General features: G+C 45.2%; 1 protein-coding gene across 4 annotated transcripts in view; it reads right to left on the reverse strand.

The window, feature by feature from the left end:
* LOC137369448 (paralemmin-1-like) overlaps positions 1 to 18,907 on the reverse strand; it is a 492,534-nt gene that overhangs the window by 391,000 nt on the left and 82,627 nt on the right. For all 4 annotated transcript variants that reach the window (XR_010974948.1, XM_068030674.1, XM_068030676.1 and 1 more), the window contains exon 2: positions 1,666 to 1,711. Coding sequence is in view for 3 of the 4 variants with exons in the window: in XM_068030674.1 (XP_067886775.1) it covers positions 1,666 to 1,711 (46 nt within the window). In the remaining variant the exon portion in view is untranslated. The remainder of the gene's footprint in view (positions 1 to 1,665; positions 1,712 to 18,907) is intronic.

Genomic DNA, 18,907 nt, shown 5'->3' on the forward strand with positions numbered 1-18,907 from the left:
TTGATAGTGCTAGCTCCAGTTTGTACTGTTTTGAGTCTATTTAGTGTCTCTCCTCAATGATTCATGGAGGCAGTCAATGCTGATAGCTCCAGCAACGCCTTTCATTTTGGACTGGAAGTGGCAATCTTTTAATTCAAGGCATTTATCCACCTAAAAACTACAGGCTTACTGCAGACTCACAATGAGAGCGCAGGTGAAGGGAAACAAGTCAGCACTCTTCTGACTTTAGCCAAACAACAACACATTGCATTTATATAGCACCTTTAACATAGTACAAACACCCCAAGGCACTTCACAGGAGCGTTACCAAACAAAATTGAGACTCTGAGCCACATATTACAAAAGATGACCAAAAGCTTGGTCAAAAGGTAGGGTTTAAGCAGTATCTTAAAAGGAGGAGAGAGAGCTAGAGAGGGGGTGAGGTTTGGAGAAGAAGTTGCAGAGCTTAGGGCCTGGACAGCTAAAGGCACAGCTGCCAATGGCGGAGTGATTAAAATCGGGGATACTCAAGAGCCTAGGATTGGAGGAGAGCAGAGATCTCGGAGAAACAGAAAGGACTGAGAAAACGAATCCTTTCAACATCTGATTGGTAGATATATTGGATTTTCCATCTTTTCGAATGTTACCTTTCCTTGCCCTCTCCTGAAAATCCTCATAAAACACAGTGCATTGTAAGAGTGATCAAACAAAGGGGACCCTTTAAGTACTGACATAAGAAAGTGTCCAATACCCGAGTACAACATTAAACAGTAACAAATGTGTGAAATTAAACTATTTAGAGAACATTGGCTCTTTGCATACAGCAGTAGAATTTCTGTGAGAATTTTAGCACAGTTTCTAAACAACACTTTAGTTTATTCTGACAATGCAGTGAACTAAGAAATGTCCTTTGATAATGATGTTTTAAAAGATAGTCCTCCCATTGAATATGTGGAATAAAACAAAAATCAATACATTACATAAAACAAAACTGGTTTTCAACTTTGCAAAACGTTTCCATGATCAAAGATTTAAAGCACATTCTATGATCTCTGACATGAGAAACTGATAAAAGAATCCTAGTTTGTTTGTTGCTGATTTTCTGTGACAAGACATTAGCGCAGTGAAAACTGCTGATATGCCCTCAAAGGGTTAAACTCAGCAGTTAAGTCTGAAGTTTAAAGCTGTGCTCTCAGCAGGGTAAGTGTTGTTCGGAAATGTCGTTCTGCTTTTAATCACACACACCAATCCAGTTCAGGATTTGAGCCCGTGCTGCAATCTTTCTTCTAATTGTGACAGGAGTTCCCTCAGATTTGAGCTGTTTTTCACTTCTTTAAAGAAAATGGTCTGTTTACCTCAGGAGCAGGAACGTTAATAAAATAAAACTATGACTAAACAGAAACAGTCAACAGCAAAGCCCAAATAAAAGGGTTAAAAATATCACGACCTGCTTCTGCTTAACGCAACAGACAAGAGCACATTTTAACACAATTGTTATTAGAGATTCTTATGGCCTATCAATCAAGGTGTAGCCTGAGGAAAGGCAGCCTCAGGCCCCAGCTGGCTTCTTTTAATGGCATGCCTCATTCCAGCTCTGTCTCCTGAAAAGGTAGGACATGACACTTGGGCTGAATGAGCCAAAAAGTTACAAATCTACTCGAAAGGAGAGAAAGAGAATTGACTTACTGCTATGGCTTGGAGTCTTTGCTTCTGCAGTTCAGCCTCTGCCATCCTAGAAGAGGAATACAGAACAGTGTAGTCACAAAAGAGACCGTAGCTATAGCACTCAGGTAAATTAAAGAAAGGGGAGGTGGTGTGGGGAGGGGGGCGGGTGGGTAGGATTTCTCTCTGCTGAGTGTTACTGCCAGTAAGATGTACTGTAAAGACTCATTTCAGTCACTTGGCCAATGCTTGCTCTAACTGTAATGTAAAGGCATTTTCTCCACACTGCTGTCACAAGCCTTGTATGTGCAGTGAAAAGGAGCTGAGCAGAGGGATAGCTGGCATGTCTATCATTTTTCTGCTTTGACGTGCCTCTGGGTGTTTGCTCCTCCTAGAGTAGGGTCATGCCAGAGGGGGCCTCGACATTGGAAGGATGTGTAGTAATGACGGTGTGTGGGAATGTGTTACTGTATGTGTGACAGACAAGAGATTTCAGCTATAGTGTGTGTGTGTGAGAGAGAGAGAAAGGGAGGGAACAAGCAGAACGCCCATCAGGAATCACACTAAAAATAATCCAGGCAGTGCTTTATCTTTTCTGTTATTTTTCGAAGTCTGCTGCCAACTTCCACTTCAGTAGTAGAACTCATTCCATGTGGTTATAAGTCAGTAGCTCCTTTCCAAAAACCTAAGGAGGTGACAGGCTCCTACTATTGACATTACATGCTGGATTCAAAAGCCTAAAATATTGTCATCTCTTTTCATGAATAGGATTCCGCTGTAAATATCCAAGGGAATCTTAATAAGAAACAAAAATTATTAAACACTCCAGCAAGCAAGCCTCGGAATTGCGGAAAAATAATAGAATTATACAGCACAGAAGTAGACCATTCAGCCCATCTTGCCTGTGCTGCTCTTTGAAAGAGCTATTCAATTAGTCCCGCTCCCTGCTCTTTCTTGATCGTCCTGCACATTTTTCCTTTTTTAAGTATACATCCACTTCTCTGTTGAAAATTACGATCGAATTTGCTTCCACCATCCTTTCAGGCAGTACATTCCAAATCGTAACAACTCGCTGCGTAAAAAAATTTTCAGCTCACCTCTGTTTACCGACCTGGGAGCCAGTGCAAACAATTTCTCTCTACCTACTCATCAAAACCCCTCAAAATTTTAAATCTTTCCTTTACCTTCCTAATTTAAATAAACTTGTTCGAAATAGTTCATCATATTTATGGACTGGGAATTCTTGCGTAAAAACTCGTGGAGGAAACTTGCCTAAAGCAAGCAAAAAAAAAAACTTTCATTTTTGCAGCCCTTTTCACAACCACTGGACATCCCAAAGTGCTTTACAGCCAATGAAATACTTTAAAAAAAAGTGTAGTCACTGTTGTAAGGTAGGAAACACAGCAGCCAAGTTGTGCACAGCAAGCTCCCACAAACAGCAATATGATAATGTCCAGATAATCTATTTTTGTGCTGTTGATTGAGCGATAAATATTAGCCAGGAAGAACTCCCCTGATCTTCTTCGAAATAGTGCCATGAGATCTTGTACATCCACCCAAGCAGGCAGTTGGGAATTCAGTTTAACATCTCATCTGAAAGACAGCACCTCCAACAATGCAGCATTCCCTTTGTACTGCACTGGAGTGTCAGCCTATTTTGTGCTCAGGCCCTGGAGTGGGACTTGTACATAGAAATGTGTAGCTCAGAGGCGAGAGTGCTACCAACTGAGCCACAGTTAACAGAATACTAAATGTATGAAAATTATTTATTAAATGACAATCTTTCATAAATGGCTGGTGTATTTGTTTTGATTTCTGTTTGATGTTCAGACATGTAACAGGATGGTTCCTCCACATTGTTGAAGTTATTTGTTAAATTTTACTTTGCCTGACACTGCACGCTGCCAGTGACACCTGGTGTTGTGTGTTTTATTGGTTATTAGTTGGGATGTTTCAAAAGCTAATGCCTGTCACTGGGAGAGGGTTAGGGGGAGCACAGAGGAAGGTGATGACAGGGAGCTGGGAAGCTAACGAGAATGACCCTATCTTGCCATATGTTGCCTATAGTGGTAGCACTCGTGCCTTTGAGTCTGACAGTTGTGTGTTCAAGTCCCACTCCAAAGACTTGAGTGCATAATCCAGGACGATGCTTCACTGCAGTACTGAAGGAGTGCTGCACTCTCTGAGGTGCCATCGTATGGACACTAAACCAAGGCCCTGTCTGTCCTCTCAGGTGGATGTAAATGATCCCGCAGTACCATTTCGAAGAAGAACGCCGGCCAATACTTATCCCTCAGCCAACATCACTAAAGCAGATTATCTGATTATTATTGCATTGTTGTTGGTGGGACCTTGCTGTGCACATATTGGCTGTTGCATTTCTTGCATTGCACCAGTGACTATGGGGGGAATTTTATGCTCTCGGCAGGGTCTCAACGTAAGGGGAAACCTTGCGGAAGCCTTGCCAAATTTAGTGCCAATCAGTCACTCAACTGGAGAGCGGTGGGCCTCCCATGGGATTTAGGACCCCTTCGCCAGAAGTCCCGACCTTGCAGAGCTGCCAGCTAATGAGAGGCCCGCAGCTACAGTGGCACCGCAGAGGCAGTGGCTGCTGCTGTAGTTGCAATAACCAGATACTGAGGAGTGGTGCTGGAACCAGGCATACGGTAGGTCAGGACGGAAGGGGTCTCGCAGGGTGGGGTTTGTGGGCGAGGGGGGAGAGGGGCTGGCAGCAAGGGCAGGGGGGTGGCCCTTCCACCACCCTCAGTGGGCCACCCCGTCCTGATTCCAGGTCCCTTGTTCAGGCACTAAGTGCCTTTGAACGAGGGACCACCCCCTTGGAGCTAGGAAGCAGCCCACAGCCTACAGGACTGCCCGTCCCCGCCACCAATCACCTGATTTTATGCTCCCCTGTCTCCAAACTCACCACAGGGGGGAGCATAAAATGTCACCATACACTTCAAAAGCACTCTCTCCTTCCTTTCTAAGGAGTGTGGACAAATTTCAGGCACACATTTTCATTCTGCAATGGAGTATCATTTTCATGACTTGTCCAGGACTACGTTCCTACCCCATATAGTACATCAACATTTGTCGGAGGCATGTTAACAGTGCAAATATAAATATATTGTGAAAGGGAAGCTTGGGCAAAACATTGCTAAGGCCACATACCAACACTGATAACATTTATTTATATTCCTGTTAATATTTCAGAGTGTGAGAAAGCAGGGAAATAGACACACTAAGGGCAAAATTTTCCACTAGAATCATTTTGCTACTGGTGAAGGTTCAGATTGGGCCATCCACCTACAGTCATTGAATCATTTATGGCACATAAGGAGGCCATTCAGCCCACTGCGTCCATGCAGACTCTCCACGGAACAATCCAGTCAGTCCCACTCCCCCACTCGATCACCGTAGCCCTGCAAGTTTATTTCCTTCAAGCGCCCATCCAATTCCCTTTTGAAATCATTGATTGTCTCCACTTCCACCACCCTCGTGGGCAGCGAGTTCCAGGTCATTACCATTCACTGCATAAAAAAGTTCTTCCTCGTATTACCCCTGCATCTCTTGTCCAAAACGTTCAATCTGTGTCCCCTAGTCCTTGTACCATTAGTTGATGGGAACAGTTTTTCCTTGTCTAACTTATCTAAGCTTCTCATAATTGTATACACCTCTATTAAGTCTCCCCTCAATCTCCTTTGTTCTAAGGAGAACAAGCCCACTTTTTCCAACCTAACCTTGTAAATAAAACCTCCCATCCCTGGAATCATTCTGGTAAATCTCCTCTGCACCCTCTCAAGGACCCTCACATCCTTCCTGAAGTGTGGTGACCAGAATTGCATGCAATACTCCAGTTGGGACCTAACCAGAGCTCTGACCTATTGAGTCACAGGGTGGGCTTCTGATTACATTTGTAATTAGTAGCCGGAAATTTGTCAGGCCGGAGGCCCCACCAACCAGGAGGAAAGGTCAGTGGCGAGCCCACCTCCACTGGGCTTGGAAGCCATGCCATAATTTTACGTGGCCCAGTCCCTTAATTGGCCTCGGGCCGGGCAGGAAGTCCTGCCTCCAAGAGCTGCCAGCCAATCAGCGGGCCAGGACTGACAACAAGGACAAGACCCCATAAGTGTGTGGCGCCTCGCCAGGGACAATCGGCTGGCCCCTGGCAAGGTTGGGTGGGGGGACTGGTGGGGGGGGGGGGGAAGGTACTCCAGTGAGGATGGCTTGTGCCATGGGGTAGGACCCTGCATTAGGCACAGGGTGCTCGATCAGGAGGTCCCCGCCCCCCCCACAGGCCGCATGGAGCTGCCAGGTTTTACTGGATAGCTTTCTGAGCTACAGAACTGCTCGCCTGCTGCTGGTGGCCACTTATGGGCCTTAATTTGTCTGGGCGGGTGGGCCGTTTGTCACCTCTCCCACCGCTGGTAAAACTGTAGTGTGGCAGGAAGGCGACAGGAGCAGCACTCCCACCTCCCTCTCAATTTTACGCATCTCCTGCTCCCCGCCTCCAGACCACTCCTGCAGGGGGTGTAAAATTCCGGCCAGCATCTCTGTATTCTCAGCAGAGAAAGAAGGAAAAAAGACTTGCATTAATCTTTCAGGACTTCAGCATCTGCAAGCACTTGATGAAATGTAAGAATGCAGAAGCTCAAGAGTCCATATATTGTTTTGGTGATAATTGGCTGTAGTCGAGGTAGTGCGTTTGTCAATGATTTGCACCAGATCATCTCCAGTATTTTGTGGTCGGTTTCCACAATGAACTGCTTACCAAACAGGCATGTGTGGAACTTTGTATTCCCAAACACCAGAGCAAGTGTTTCACGGTCTATGGTAGAGAAATTGGATTGTGCTGAGGATAAGGTCACCGAAAGGATGCTTGAGATGTTGTTTGAAAATCACGCTGAGGATAAACACTTGGATCCGAATGCAGTTGGTTTGCCATCCTGCAGGATTCACACTCCTAGACCTTTCTGTGAGGCATCAACTTCCAGGATTGTTTTCTTCCTTGGATCATAGTACTGTAGGGTACAGGCTTCTGCTGGCAATGCTTGTTTGAGAGACTCAAAATATGCTGTTGGTCCTCCTGCCATACATATGGTACGTCTTTCTTTAACAGCTCTCTCAGTGATGATGCTTTGTCAGAAAAATTTGGAATGTTTGGTGACAAGAAGTTGAAAAATTCAAGGCATCTCTGTAGATCTATATCTTGTGGAGTAGGCATATGCCTTATATCTACATTTTGCCTGAGTCAGGATGGATTCCACAACCTGAATAGATGAAGCCAAAGAAATTGATTTGACTTCCATTCACCTGGCACTTCTTGATGTTAAAAACGAGCCCTTCACGACAAGCTACTGCCATCAGTGAATGAAGATTTCGATCATGCTCTTTGGTTTTGCCCATTACTGCAATATCATCAGCAATGCATATACATCCATTTATATAATTTTTCTATAATTCTGTCCATATGCTGCTGAAACAGATCTTGACTGACAGATAAACCGAACGGTAGTCTCTGGAAGCAATATCTTCCAAATGGTGATCTGAAGGTGGTGACTTCCTGAGATTCCTTCGCTCAGTGTACTGACCAATATCCATGTTTAGCATCCAACAAGAAGAAGAATTTGGCTCCTGTAAACTTGGGATTCAATTCCTCTCGTGTTGGAATCTTGTGGGGACATCTCTTTAGGGAGAGGTTTAGACGCCTCGGATCTAGACATACCCTGATAGTCCATCCTTCTTCTGCACGCAGGTAATTGAGCTGCACCAGTCTGTGTGATGATGTACATGACGGATGATGCCATTCCATTCTATGTCATCCAACTGTAGTTTAAGCTTTTCTTGTACATGCACGCTGCACTTTCTGGGAGGGTTGATTGACGGAATTGTTTTCTCTCTGAGGTGCAGTACTGCATCACCTTTGCAATCTCCTATGGTGTTGAACCTGTCCGGGTACATTAGTTGTAAGTCCTGGATTGACTCAATGTGAGTACCCTTGGTCTCTTCTGCTGTAATGGGTACCTTGGTGATCTTGTGAATAGACACGATGTTGAGATCCTTGCACGCTAGTAGTCCTGCTACTGTTGGTCTGCTTGTGTCTACCAGGTAAAATATTTATGGTTTCCATGCCGACTTGCCATAGCTGCATTGCATTGTTAGTGTGCCATTGCAAGGGATGGGTGACACATTATATGCAGTTAACTTTGCAGTTGTTGGTTGTATCATTAATTTCCAACAACCCCGGTACATGTTCTTCAGGATTCGGATTGGTAGGATATTTGCACTAGTTCCCGTGTCAATCTTAGTCCTGAGTATGTTTTTGCCAACTTTCTTTGGGAACATGATAATAATAGTAACAAAAGCTTCCAGTTGTTTGACGTCATCAACACAATGCGTCAGGTTCACAATGTGAAATGCCTGCTCGTCTTCTGGCTGAGAATCGCTCCACTCTGAGTATTGTCTCAGGTCTATTTCACTATGGACTTGGTGTATCGGCTTGCAGTTACACAGGTCTCTGGTGCTCTCCTTGCAGCTTTTGCCAAATGGTTGCACCTGTCTTCTGTTTGTATCCGATTGTGACTTCTGGCTGCTTCTTTGGAGCCAGATTTCTTGCATAGGTGGACCCAGTGTCCTTTTGCAGCGCACGCCTTGCACAGATCCTGAAATGCAGGACAACTTTGCGGTGAGTGGTATAAACCACACTTAGCACACAGCTTGCTTGCTTTTTGTTATCTGGTTACCGTGCTGATACTGTCGGCTGCACCTCGTACTGGCAGATGCTGCTGCCCATCGACATTGGCTTCGTATTTCCTTCCATCTTATAGCAGCGCATCAATGCTCTGACCTTTCTTTTACCACAAGAGGCCTTTTAGAAACTCTTCAATAGAGGTTGAGACAATCACCAGCTCCACTATTCATTCCAAAAGCTCAGTTTATGAAAAATCGCTTTCATTGTCCTTACTACAGCATCTACTGATGAATTGAACTATTGCTTCATGTGGCTGTTGCCTATAGGACGTCAATTCCAGACGATGGATTCTAAAATTAATTCTTACCTGAAGCTGAATTTCTAGCACTTTCCATATTTTTGCGGGATCTTTCTGGTCCTCTTCAGATAAGCCAGAGGTATTTATTCTGCTATCAGTATCTTCACAGCCTGCTTCTCTGATTCTGCAACCACTTGGTCTATGAAGCATAACTGTATTCTTTGTTTAAAAAGTTTGAACTCGGATAGGCTATCAATGGCCTTCCAGTTCATGCTGGGAAATTTGATAGCCATCCTTCTGCTGTTCTTTTGCTTTCCGTTCTGTATTTAACTTTGCTCAGCGCTGTGTGTACCTTCAGCACTGTAGTTATTATGGCTGGAATTTTACAGTGGGCGGGGGGGAGTCGTCCACCGACTGAAAAGTTGGTGACAATCTCACCTCCACTGGGCCTGGGGATCTAGACCAGATTTTACGGTCCCCAGGCCCTTAATTGGTCTTGGGCGGGACTTCCACCTCATTGAAGCACTAAGTCCTACAAAATGGAGCTGCTGGCCAATCAGTGGGCCAGCAGCTGTTAGTCCCAGCAGCACCACTGGGAGCAGTGGCCATTGCTGGGACTGCAACCCAGCTGAAGACCGAAAATGACTAGGAGCATCTGAAAATGGGTAAGTTTCTGGGGCCTTGCTGGGGGCAATAGGTTGGGCCCCAGTGACGTAGGAAGGGTCGGTTAGGGGGCGGAGGTATGTTGGGCATGGGGGGCAGTTGGGGCTTTAGGGGCGGCCCTCCAGGCACAGGGTGCCCGATCAGGAGGCACTCCCCAGGCCGTCAGAAGACCGGCCACTTTTATCAGGTGGCTTTTCTGAGGTCTCAGCCTCCTGTCTGCCATCTGTAAAATCCCCGTGGCAGCGATTGGACACCCTTAAATGGCGATTCATTGGCCATTTAAAAGCCTTGATTGGCCTGGGGAGGGTGGGCCGTTTCTCGCTGCCGCCCTGCACAAATTGGCGGCAGAGGCGGAAGCGGGTCAGGAAGAGTCCCCCAAGCCTCCCACTCCATTTTACACCCCGCTCTGCTCTTTTTTGGGGAGGTGTAAAATTCCAGCCAATGACTTTTCTATTTGGAGCTGAAAACTTGTTTTACAACTTGTTCTATTAACTCTGCGTTGTTCCCCCTTTAAAAGATTCTTTTTTTAGGCTAGCTGCTTTGATGGAGTGTGACAAGTGCCTGACAGTGTTCTCTGATTTTTCTCTTTCAGCACTTCGCTTGTATGTTTTCACAGCTGTTCGATAGTGTTACAAAAGTGCTTCCATTCCTTTTAAATATTTTTATTTTTTTGAGGAATTGTGTGAAAACTGAAAAGCTTTCATGGATGTGTTTTTTTTTTGCCATGTTCACCAAAAGGACATTTGAGATGTTGTTTGAAAACCACCTGTGTTTTGGGCTCAGTAAACAACAGAACACCTGGTGATCTGGGGAAAAGTGGTTACCGAGAAGCCACATATCAGGGTTTATGGAGGTCAGGAGGCGGACTGTCTGTTTGGGGTTTGGACATTGTTTTCAGTTTAGTTGGGGTGTGAAAAATTTGAAGAGAGTCAGTGTTTTCATGCCAAGGAGAAAGAAACCACCCAGCTCACCTCCTTCTCTGCCTCTTTGAATAAATCCTGCAAAGATCCAGTGTGCAAGAGCTAAAATCCCAGGTGCTGCATAGCTCCTGAGAAGCTGAAAAAAATCCTGCGATTCAAGTGTGCACTGGCGGAAAAACCTTGATGCCAAGTTTCTCCTGGAAAGCCTACTGGAATAATTCTCAACATCTCCAAAACGGACTGCTTCTGAAATGATTCCAGTGACCCATTTCCATACACCCAGATGCCAGGCCAAAACAGGGACAACTGACTTCCTTCTATATCTTCTTTTTTCATCAGGAATTAGCAAGTATTTGGCCAATGTAGTCTTTTTTTTTACAGAACTCTGCATTTTTCCAGTGTCTGTGAGAGTATAATTGGGGAATTTTAAAAGGTTAACTTTCATATTTCAATCTGTGTGTTAATGCTTTGCTTTGTTACTGGTTAAGTCTTGTTTTGTAATAAACTGATATTTTTGTTGTTTATTAAAGAAACATGGTTGGTTTATTTTATTCTGGGATTAAGAATAAAGTGTATGATTGGCTGTACCGGCAATTGGGTAAATGTTTAAATGTATGTTGTGACCTGTGGAGAAGTGGAACTAGAAAAGACAATGCACTCCTCCCACCATGGTTGTAACAATAGGCAGTTCGAGGGTTTTCCACCTTGCTTTCTTTTTGCTAGATTTTATTTATCTTCTTCACACTTGACTGGTTTAATGATTTTTTTCAGCTTTACTGCTTTAAGGGAGACTGTTGTGTTTAGAGGTTTCCATGCTTTTTTTCACAATCCGACTTTTCTTTCAGTTTGCACGTTTTTCAGGGTTTCCCCTTTTTTTTGCTTAAATGAAGCCTTTAGAAAATCAACTTTTTAAACCCCTTCAAAGGCTTTTTTTTAACAAGGATTTCTCGATCGTTGGCACAATGACTCACCCAATTGCTTGATTTTCAGCCACACTTCCATTCAATGGAGCTTTTCTTAGTCTCCATCGTATGTAGTTTTCTTTCACTCTTTTCAGGTACATGTATTAAAGTTTCTTCACTTGTTGCTTCAAAGTTTCTCTTCTGTTTTCTGTACTGCCTTTAAATCTGTTTTGCTGTTTTACCTGTGGTCTTCAAACTTATATATCGTCTTTTCACCACCGCTGCCATCATATCATGAGTTTCGTGTTATCTTAAACAACACAATGAGGTACGTGGATTCCAGTTCCTTGGAGATTTCTAGAAGGTTTAGTAACAGCTAAACGAGTACATACGCTAAGAGGTGTCAATTGCACCCCATCCTAAAAACATTCACGAATTGAATGTCTTCTGAAACAAAGAAAATGTGAAGTCGTCATATCCTGGGCCATTGTGTGAGCACCATGGGGAAGAAACCAGACTGTCTCCTACCAGTTTTACCTATAAATAGACAGCCAGAGAGAGAAACAACATTCTAACAGCTTGTGTTCCAGCCAAGACTGAAGGCATGTGCCCTGCTGCAGAATCCTACATCTACATTATACAGCAGTGAGAATGAGAAGTGACCCACTGTCTTCAACTGAACCTTCAATCAAAAGAGAAATCTACAATCATCTCAGGTCTGCACCCATTGAGAACTTGATTTCCAAGAGAATCCAACAGGATTACCGTGAGTTCTCCCCACCCGCCCCCCATTAAAAGTCACCTTCCTTTTTTCCTTCTCTATCTGTCTCTTGTGTGCGTGTGTGCGAGTGAATGCGTGAGTGGATGCAGTTGCGACAATTATGGGATAAGGTGTATTGATCAATAAACAATTGTTTTTCTGTTTTGTTAAAACCTACAAGCAAACCTGTTACTGTCTATCTGAAAATTGGAACACCAAGGGGCTAAACTCTAATAAAAATACACTTGCTGCAATCAGATGGGTGTTGAACAGTGGGAACCATCCACGTTGCACCATGTTGCTGTAACACTACTGTGCACAGCTTTGGGTTTCTGTATATTGGTGTTGGTGGCTCCAAAAATCAGGAACCAGGCTATTGAACATCAGATGAAAGGATTTTATTCCCGTGTTTCTGTTTCAGAATTCCATTAAACAGCATGCCGAATTAAAATCCTTCTATGGATTTGGCTGATTTGTGCTCAGTTTTCACTGAGGGGAGAGTGGAGGAGGGGAAGAGAGTGAAGAGAGAATTTGTATGTCTCGTGATGACCTCATGGTTATAATATTGTGTACATAGCAACTGGAGACATACTTCCCCTCCATTACTTCTCACATTCACTCCAGTATTATTGAAATTCTTTAGAAAAACATCTGACTTGACAGGCTCCATTGTAGCATGAATCGAGGATATGAGGTGGGCAAGTGTGGCACTGAGAAAACATATCACCATGATTGTATGACCCACAGATAAAGAGACCTGCCCTGTATTATATTCATGCCATGGAAGTGGTAGCTGCCATCTGGTGATCACTTCCCTGAAGGCAGGGGGGTGCCCAATAGTTGACAACTTATGTGGTTATGCCAAGTAATGCTGAATTAAACACATGCTGTTGCTATGGCATATTGTGAGGCCATAAGAAGCCATGTACCCTGTCATATCCAAGAAAGAAATTGATCAATTTACCAGCCAGTTTCATAGCATAAATCAGGATGAATTATATGTAACATGATGAATTGCTTATGCATTTTCATACCTATCAAACAATTATGTTGGAAAATTGCACTATATTATTCAAAAACTTGACTGATTTGCAAATAGCCTGATCAAATTAGTAAGAAATTATTTGTTTTTGACTTTCATTAAATCACTCCACCTTAATGCTGGGTTAAGTCAGTGGTGTGGGTTAAAATTGCCCCCTTAGAAACCTTGTTTCTTCCTCTACCTGTTGCTTATAATTGTTAGTTTTAAACCTAAGTCAGTGCTTATTAACGATTGAGCTAAAACTCCAGGGTGTGATTATAATTCAGGTATACCCTCAACATTCCTTGTTTGTGTTCACAACAAATGTGCAACTCCCGTAAGCTGACCTGATCTCCTACGAACTGAAACTTACAACCTTGTGTATAACATGAGAAACATGCCACAGGACTAACAATTACTTTTTTTGTTTGACCACAGAATCGGGAGATTATATGAGCTACTCATCACATTCTCCTGCTTGTTTTGAAAAGTGGAAAACATCATGTTGATAGGTCTTTGATTTCAGGTTAAAACTAATGGTGGGATTTATTTGCAAGGAGATTCATTACAAGGAAGAAGACACCGAACAAGAGCGACATTACAATACTTGACTTATTGCATAATCTGTTTTGGAAGAATAGGGGTGCTGAATCTTTAGATGCCCATCCAATTGGAACAGAGGGCTAAAAGTTTGATAAGACCTGATACAAAAAGCAGGACAAGTCCAACCCGGCCAATTACCGCCCCATCAGCCTACTCTCAATCATCAGTAAAGTGATGGAAAGTGTCATCAACAGTGCCATCAAGCGGCACTTGCTTAGCAATAACCTGCTCAGTGACACTCAGTTTGGGTTCTGCCAGGGCCACTCAGCTCCTGACCTCATTACAGCCTTGGTTCAAACATGGACAAAAGAGCTGAACTCAAGAGGTGAGGTGAGAGTGACTGCCCTTGACATCAAGGCAGCATTTGACCGAGTATGGCATCAAGGAGCCCCAGCAAAACTGAAGTCAATGGGAATCAGGGGGAAAATCCTCCGCTGGTTGGAGTCATACCTAGCACAAAGGCAGATGGTTGTGGTTGTTGGAGGTCAATCATCTCAGCTCCAGGACATCACTGCAGGAGTTCCTCAGGGTAGTGTCCTAGGCCTAACCATCTTCAACTGCTTCATCAATGACCTTCCTTCAATCATAAGGTCAGAAGTGGGGATGTTCGCTGATGATTGCATAATGTTCAGCACCATTCGTGACTCCTCAGATACTGAAGCAGTCCGTGTAGAAATGCAGCAAGACCTGGACAATATCCAGGCTTGGGCTGATAAGTGGCAAGTAACATTTGCGCCACACAAGTGCCAGGCAATGATCATCTCCAACAAGAGAGAATCCAACCATCTCCCCTTGACATTCAACGGCATTACCATCGCTGAATCCCCCACTATCAACATCCTAGAGGCTACCATTGACCAGAAACTGAACTGGAGTAGCCATATAAATACCGTGGCGACAAGAGCAGGCTTGGAAGCCTGAGGCGAGTAACTCACCTCCTGACTCCTAAAGCCTGTCCACCATCTACAAGGCACAAGTCAGGAGTGTGATGGAATACTCTCCACTTGCCTGGATGGGTGCAGCTCCAACAACACTCAGGAAGCTCGACACCATCCAGGACAAAGCAACCCGCTTGATTGGCACCCCATCTACAAACATTCACTCCCTCCACCACCGACGCACAGTGGCAGCAGTGTGTACCATCTACAAGATGCACTGCAGCAATGCACCAAGGCTCCTTAGACAGCACCTTCCAAACTCGCGACCTCTACCAACTAGAAGGACAAGGGCAGCAAATACATGGGAACACCACCACCTGCAAGTTCCCCTCCAAGTCACACACCATCCTGACTTGGAACTATCTCGCCGTTCCTTCACTGTCGCTGGGTCAAAATCCTGGAACTCCCCTCCTAACAGCACTGTGGGTGTACCTACGCCATATGGACTGCAGCGGTTCAAGAAGGCAGCTCACCACCACCTTCTCAAGGGCAATTAGGGATGGACAATAAATGCTGGCCTGGCCAGCGACGCCCACATCCCATGAATGAATAAAAAAAAACAGACACAGGGGCTGCAACGTGTGATTAACCTCCACCCATTGACAGTAATGCAGGCAGCACCCAAACTTCATGTACCCTGCTCATTTCCATGATAGTGGCATTCAGTCCAAAGCTAAACGTGCTACTGAGAGGCCGGAGGCTTAGAAGGGGTCCTAAGTTCCTGGGAGGCCAGCACCAATTACAGCTAGCCTGGACCTCTTTAGCCAGTCTGCACCTCGTAAAGGGGAGCTACATGCTGGCTTCAGCAGCTCATTCAACTGATTGGGAAACACATTAGGCATGGGAGGAAACCTGAGTAATCATGTAGCAAGCCAGAGAGAAGGCTCCTCAGATGCACCATTGGAGGCCTTAGTGCAGGAGTTTGAAACGAGAGAGGTAATCTTTCCACAGGGATCAGGGGGCCCTCCAGTCAGACACCGCAATAGTAGTGGGAGCAGATAGTCATAGCAATCAATACCTGGGGTCTGGCCCTCAAGGATCTGGATAAAGTGCTGGAAGAAGTTCAATGATCTCACACGAGTGGTCAAGCTCAGTGAATGCACCTTCAAATGCTACATCCTACCACTGTACCACCAACCTTACACACTGCTTAATGTACCACACCTCCATCACTCAACTATCAAGAATCTCTAGCAATCAGAACACACACCTAACAGTCATAGGCTTCACCTCACCCTCACACACTTACATTCTGGCTTCAGCAGCTCTTTCAACTGATTGGGAAACACATTAGGCATGGGAAGAAACCTGAGTAATCCTCAGATGCACCAATGCTGCAAGTCTCACACCTCGCAGCTTTGACATGCTACCAGCTATTTCGCTATGAGAAGCATATCACCCCCAGCAAATTGCAACAAACTCACTGACACACTTCCCCCTTTTTTGCAGGACTGGCAGGCCCATAAGTTATGGGAGAAGCAGCAAACCTGCAGGGGAATGTGCTGTTCCCCCTGAAGGAGACAGTGCTGAGGACAATTGGAGCAACCGTCACAGGGACGCAGCAAACAGTGTCGCTGCAGCCACCCAGGATGACTATACGTTCCTGCCTTATGCACCTTCTCAAATCCCACTTCACCCTCATCCCACAATATGGCATGATGTACAAGCTGCAGATCATGCACCTCTTGCCTTCCCCCACTTCCCACTTCCTTCACCCTAAACCTTCTCTTGGGCTTTTATATAACAAAGAACTGTCATCTGGCCAGGCAGTGGTGCCTGAGGATGAGGCCCAAAGGAAGAGCAGACCTCTGAGGCAGAAACATCATCACTCACTCTGACACTCTCAGCCACCAGTTCAGATACTGACACTGTGCGTACCTCAGAGGGTAGTTTAGAGGTGAAATCTGTATGTGGTGAGTCACTGAGCATGAGTGAGCTGCAGCCAGGCCTGGGGAAAGGATAGCAAGTGTGCCAGCTCCCAGGATGGTGAGGTCGCAGGTGGGTTCTACTGCAGGGGACTCAGATGAGGACGTTGATGGGGCAGCATATAGAAAATGGCTGCTGGGTATACACACAGAAATGCATGGTGCATTGGCTGGCCTGTCTAGGAGCATGGAGGAGCCCTGCTCCAACTTGGCACAGGATTTTGCTGAAGGTACGGAGCCCATCCTTTCCAGTGTGGAAGTAGTGACCAATTCCATGAGAACACTGACAGACCCAAACATGATGCAGCGTCTGATGGCCAATCTCTCAGCTTCCATTGCAGCACAAGCAGAAGCCAAGCAATGTCTGTGTGCTGCTGTGGAAGCTCAGATTGAGGTCATGAGATCTCTGCTTGTTGCCTTGCAAGCCCAGCTTAGTACCATGTAGGCTCAGACTGCTGTCATTCTGATTCCTGTTACGACCAGGTGAGAAAGGGGTCTAGGGTTCCCTTTCAGCCTTCACCTGAACTTACCGTAACAGATTTAATTTTAAACACACCGTTTTTTAAACTCCCTCTTGGTGAATCCTTGTTCACCGCTTTCCAATTATAGGGCAAAGAAACCAGCACAAACAGGTTTTCTTAGGTTTAAAGAAGAAAAGTTGAAATTTATTATTAACTTAAACTCTCATTTGGTTAACACCTATGGATACACGATGCGCTCATGCTAGCATGCATACGCGATACACACATGCAAATAGAGACAAAAAAGAGCAGAAGAAAAAAATGAAGTGGAAAAGTTTGAGGCAATATCTGAAGAGTTTTTGTTATGATTCTTCAAGCTCACTGTAGAGTCCTTGATTGTAGCGAGATCTTGCTTTTTGTTGGGGCCCAGTATTCTACTTAAACCTTGTTCACTACAGGAGACTTTTCTCTCTTGGAGTTCATGTGTCTTCAGTGGATTCAGAGGCTTGTGAGAAAGAGATGGGAGCAGACAGGAGAGATCTTCTCAGTCCAGGAGCAAACAGTCTTTCTCCTCAAACTTCTGTGGCTAGTTCAAAAAAAGCCCTGGAACAGCCAGTTAGTCATGTGACCAGCTGGTCTAACCAGTCCTGGATTGTATCACTTTAGCAGTCTCTGGAATGCTCCTCTTACACGCAATACCTGGTGATCAAGGTCCATTGTGGGTTGAATGTGTCAGGGAATGGTCCTTTGTCTTTCCAAACACTGTTTGTTAATATGCAAATATCTTTTCCAGCCATGGCTGATCTGTTTAACAAGTCATTTCCTTGCTCCAGCAACAGTTTAAAATCAATATTCATAACAAAATGAATATGCCTCATTCTTGGCAGCTGGGGGCCGAGCATGACAGTTCCAGATACCAGTGCTCAAAGAGTCTTGCATGCTCTCACCGCAGTCCAGCAATGGATCCTCCAGCAGATTATTAGGATTGCCAAGGTGCCGCCCTGGGGGAGTGGTGCACAGATCTGCTGTCGTCACTTAGGGTGACAGCATTCATGCTTCCACCACTGCTGCTCTACCAGTGGCCTTGCTGTTGCCTGTCAGCTGTTCAATTGGCAAATGTCCATTCGCCAAATCAGGAACCAGGCGACAGTCTCAAACCACATTTCAGTCCAAATACCAGTTTCCACTCTTCCCTCTGCATTCACTCCCTGTCCAGAAGTAACTCCCTTCCTGGGGAAAAACCCAGCCCTTAAATACAAGCTGCAATGAGCATCACTTGCTCTCTATTAACTCTGAAGTAAGTCCTGGTTAATCAAAGGGACCAGGATTTTCAACATTGTCATCAGCACCTCAGCACAGACTGCTGGCTCCCCAGCTGAGGTGGTGCAGTCTGAAGCTGGGTTTTCAAGGCCCAGAACTGCTTGAGGCTGTCCTGCAAGGCCATCTGCAGTTTCCCTCACTGCTGCCGCCTCAGGGGTAGCACTGTGTAGGAGCATTAGACCAGGCAAAGACACCTGCAAGACAGGCACCAAAGGAATGCACAAGGGTGATTAGTTGAATATTGTATAGAATACTGGATGTGCTGGTGGAATGGAATGGCTGTTTTGTGGTGGCTTTTGTCACCAAGAGGATGCCATGATGGTCTGTTACAGAGGTCTGGGAAGGTGTGGAATTGTTGAGCAATGGGGATCTGAAGATTCATTCAGGGGAACTGGTACTGATGACATGCCCACAGACAGCCCATGCAGACTGTGGATGTGCTGGCTGCCTCCTCCCTTCCTCCTCCTCCTGAGGTGCTTGCCAAAGCCCTGGGCACAAGGCTGTGCCTTGATGATGGCTAGGTTGTATAGGATGCAGCAGACTACCACGAATTAGGCGACATGCTCCAACACGAGTACTGGAGGGCCTCCCCAAGGGGCCCAGGCAGCGGAAGTGTTGCTTCAGGATGCCGATGCTCTGCTTGACATTATTCCTCGTTGTAGCATAGCTTTCATTGTAGGAGCACTGGCCACGTGTACTGGAATCATGGAGGGGAGTCATTCACCACTTGTAGAGTGGAAAGCCCCTGTCACCAAGCAACCACC

The sequence above is a fragment of the Heterodontus francisci genome, chromosome 4 (assembly GCF_036365525.1).
Source record: "Heterodontus francisci isolate sHetFra1 chromosome 4, sHetFra1.hap1, whole genome shotgun sequence".
NCBI classification, from domain to species: Eukaryota; Metazoa; Chordata; class Chondrichthyes; order Heterodontiformes; family Heterodontidae; genus Heterodontus; species Heterodontus francisci.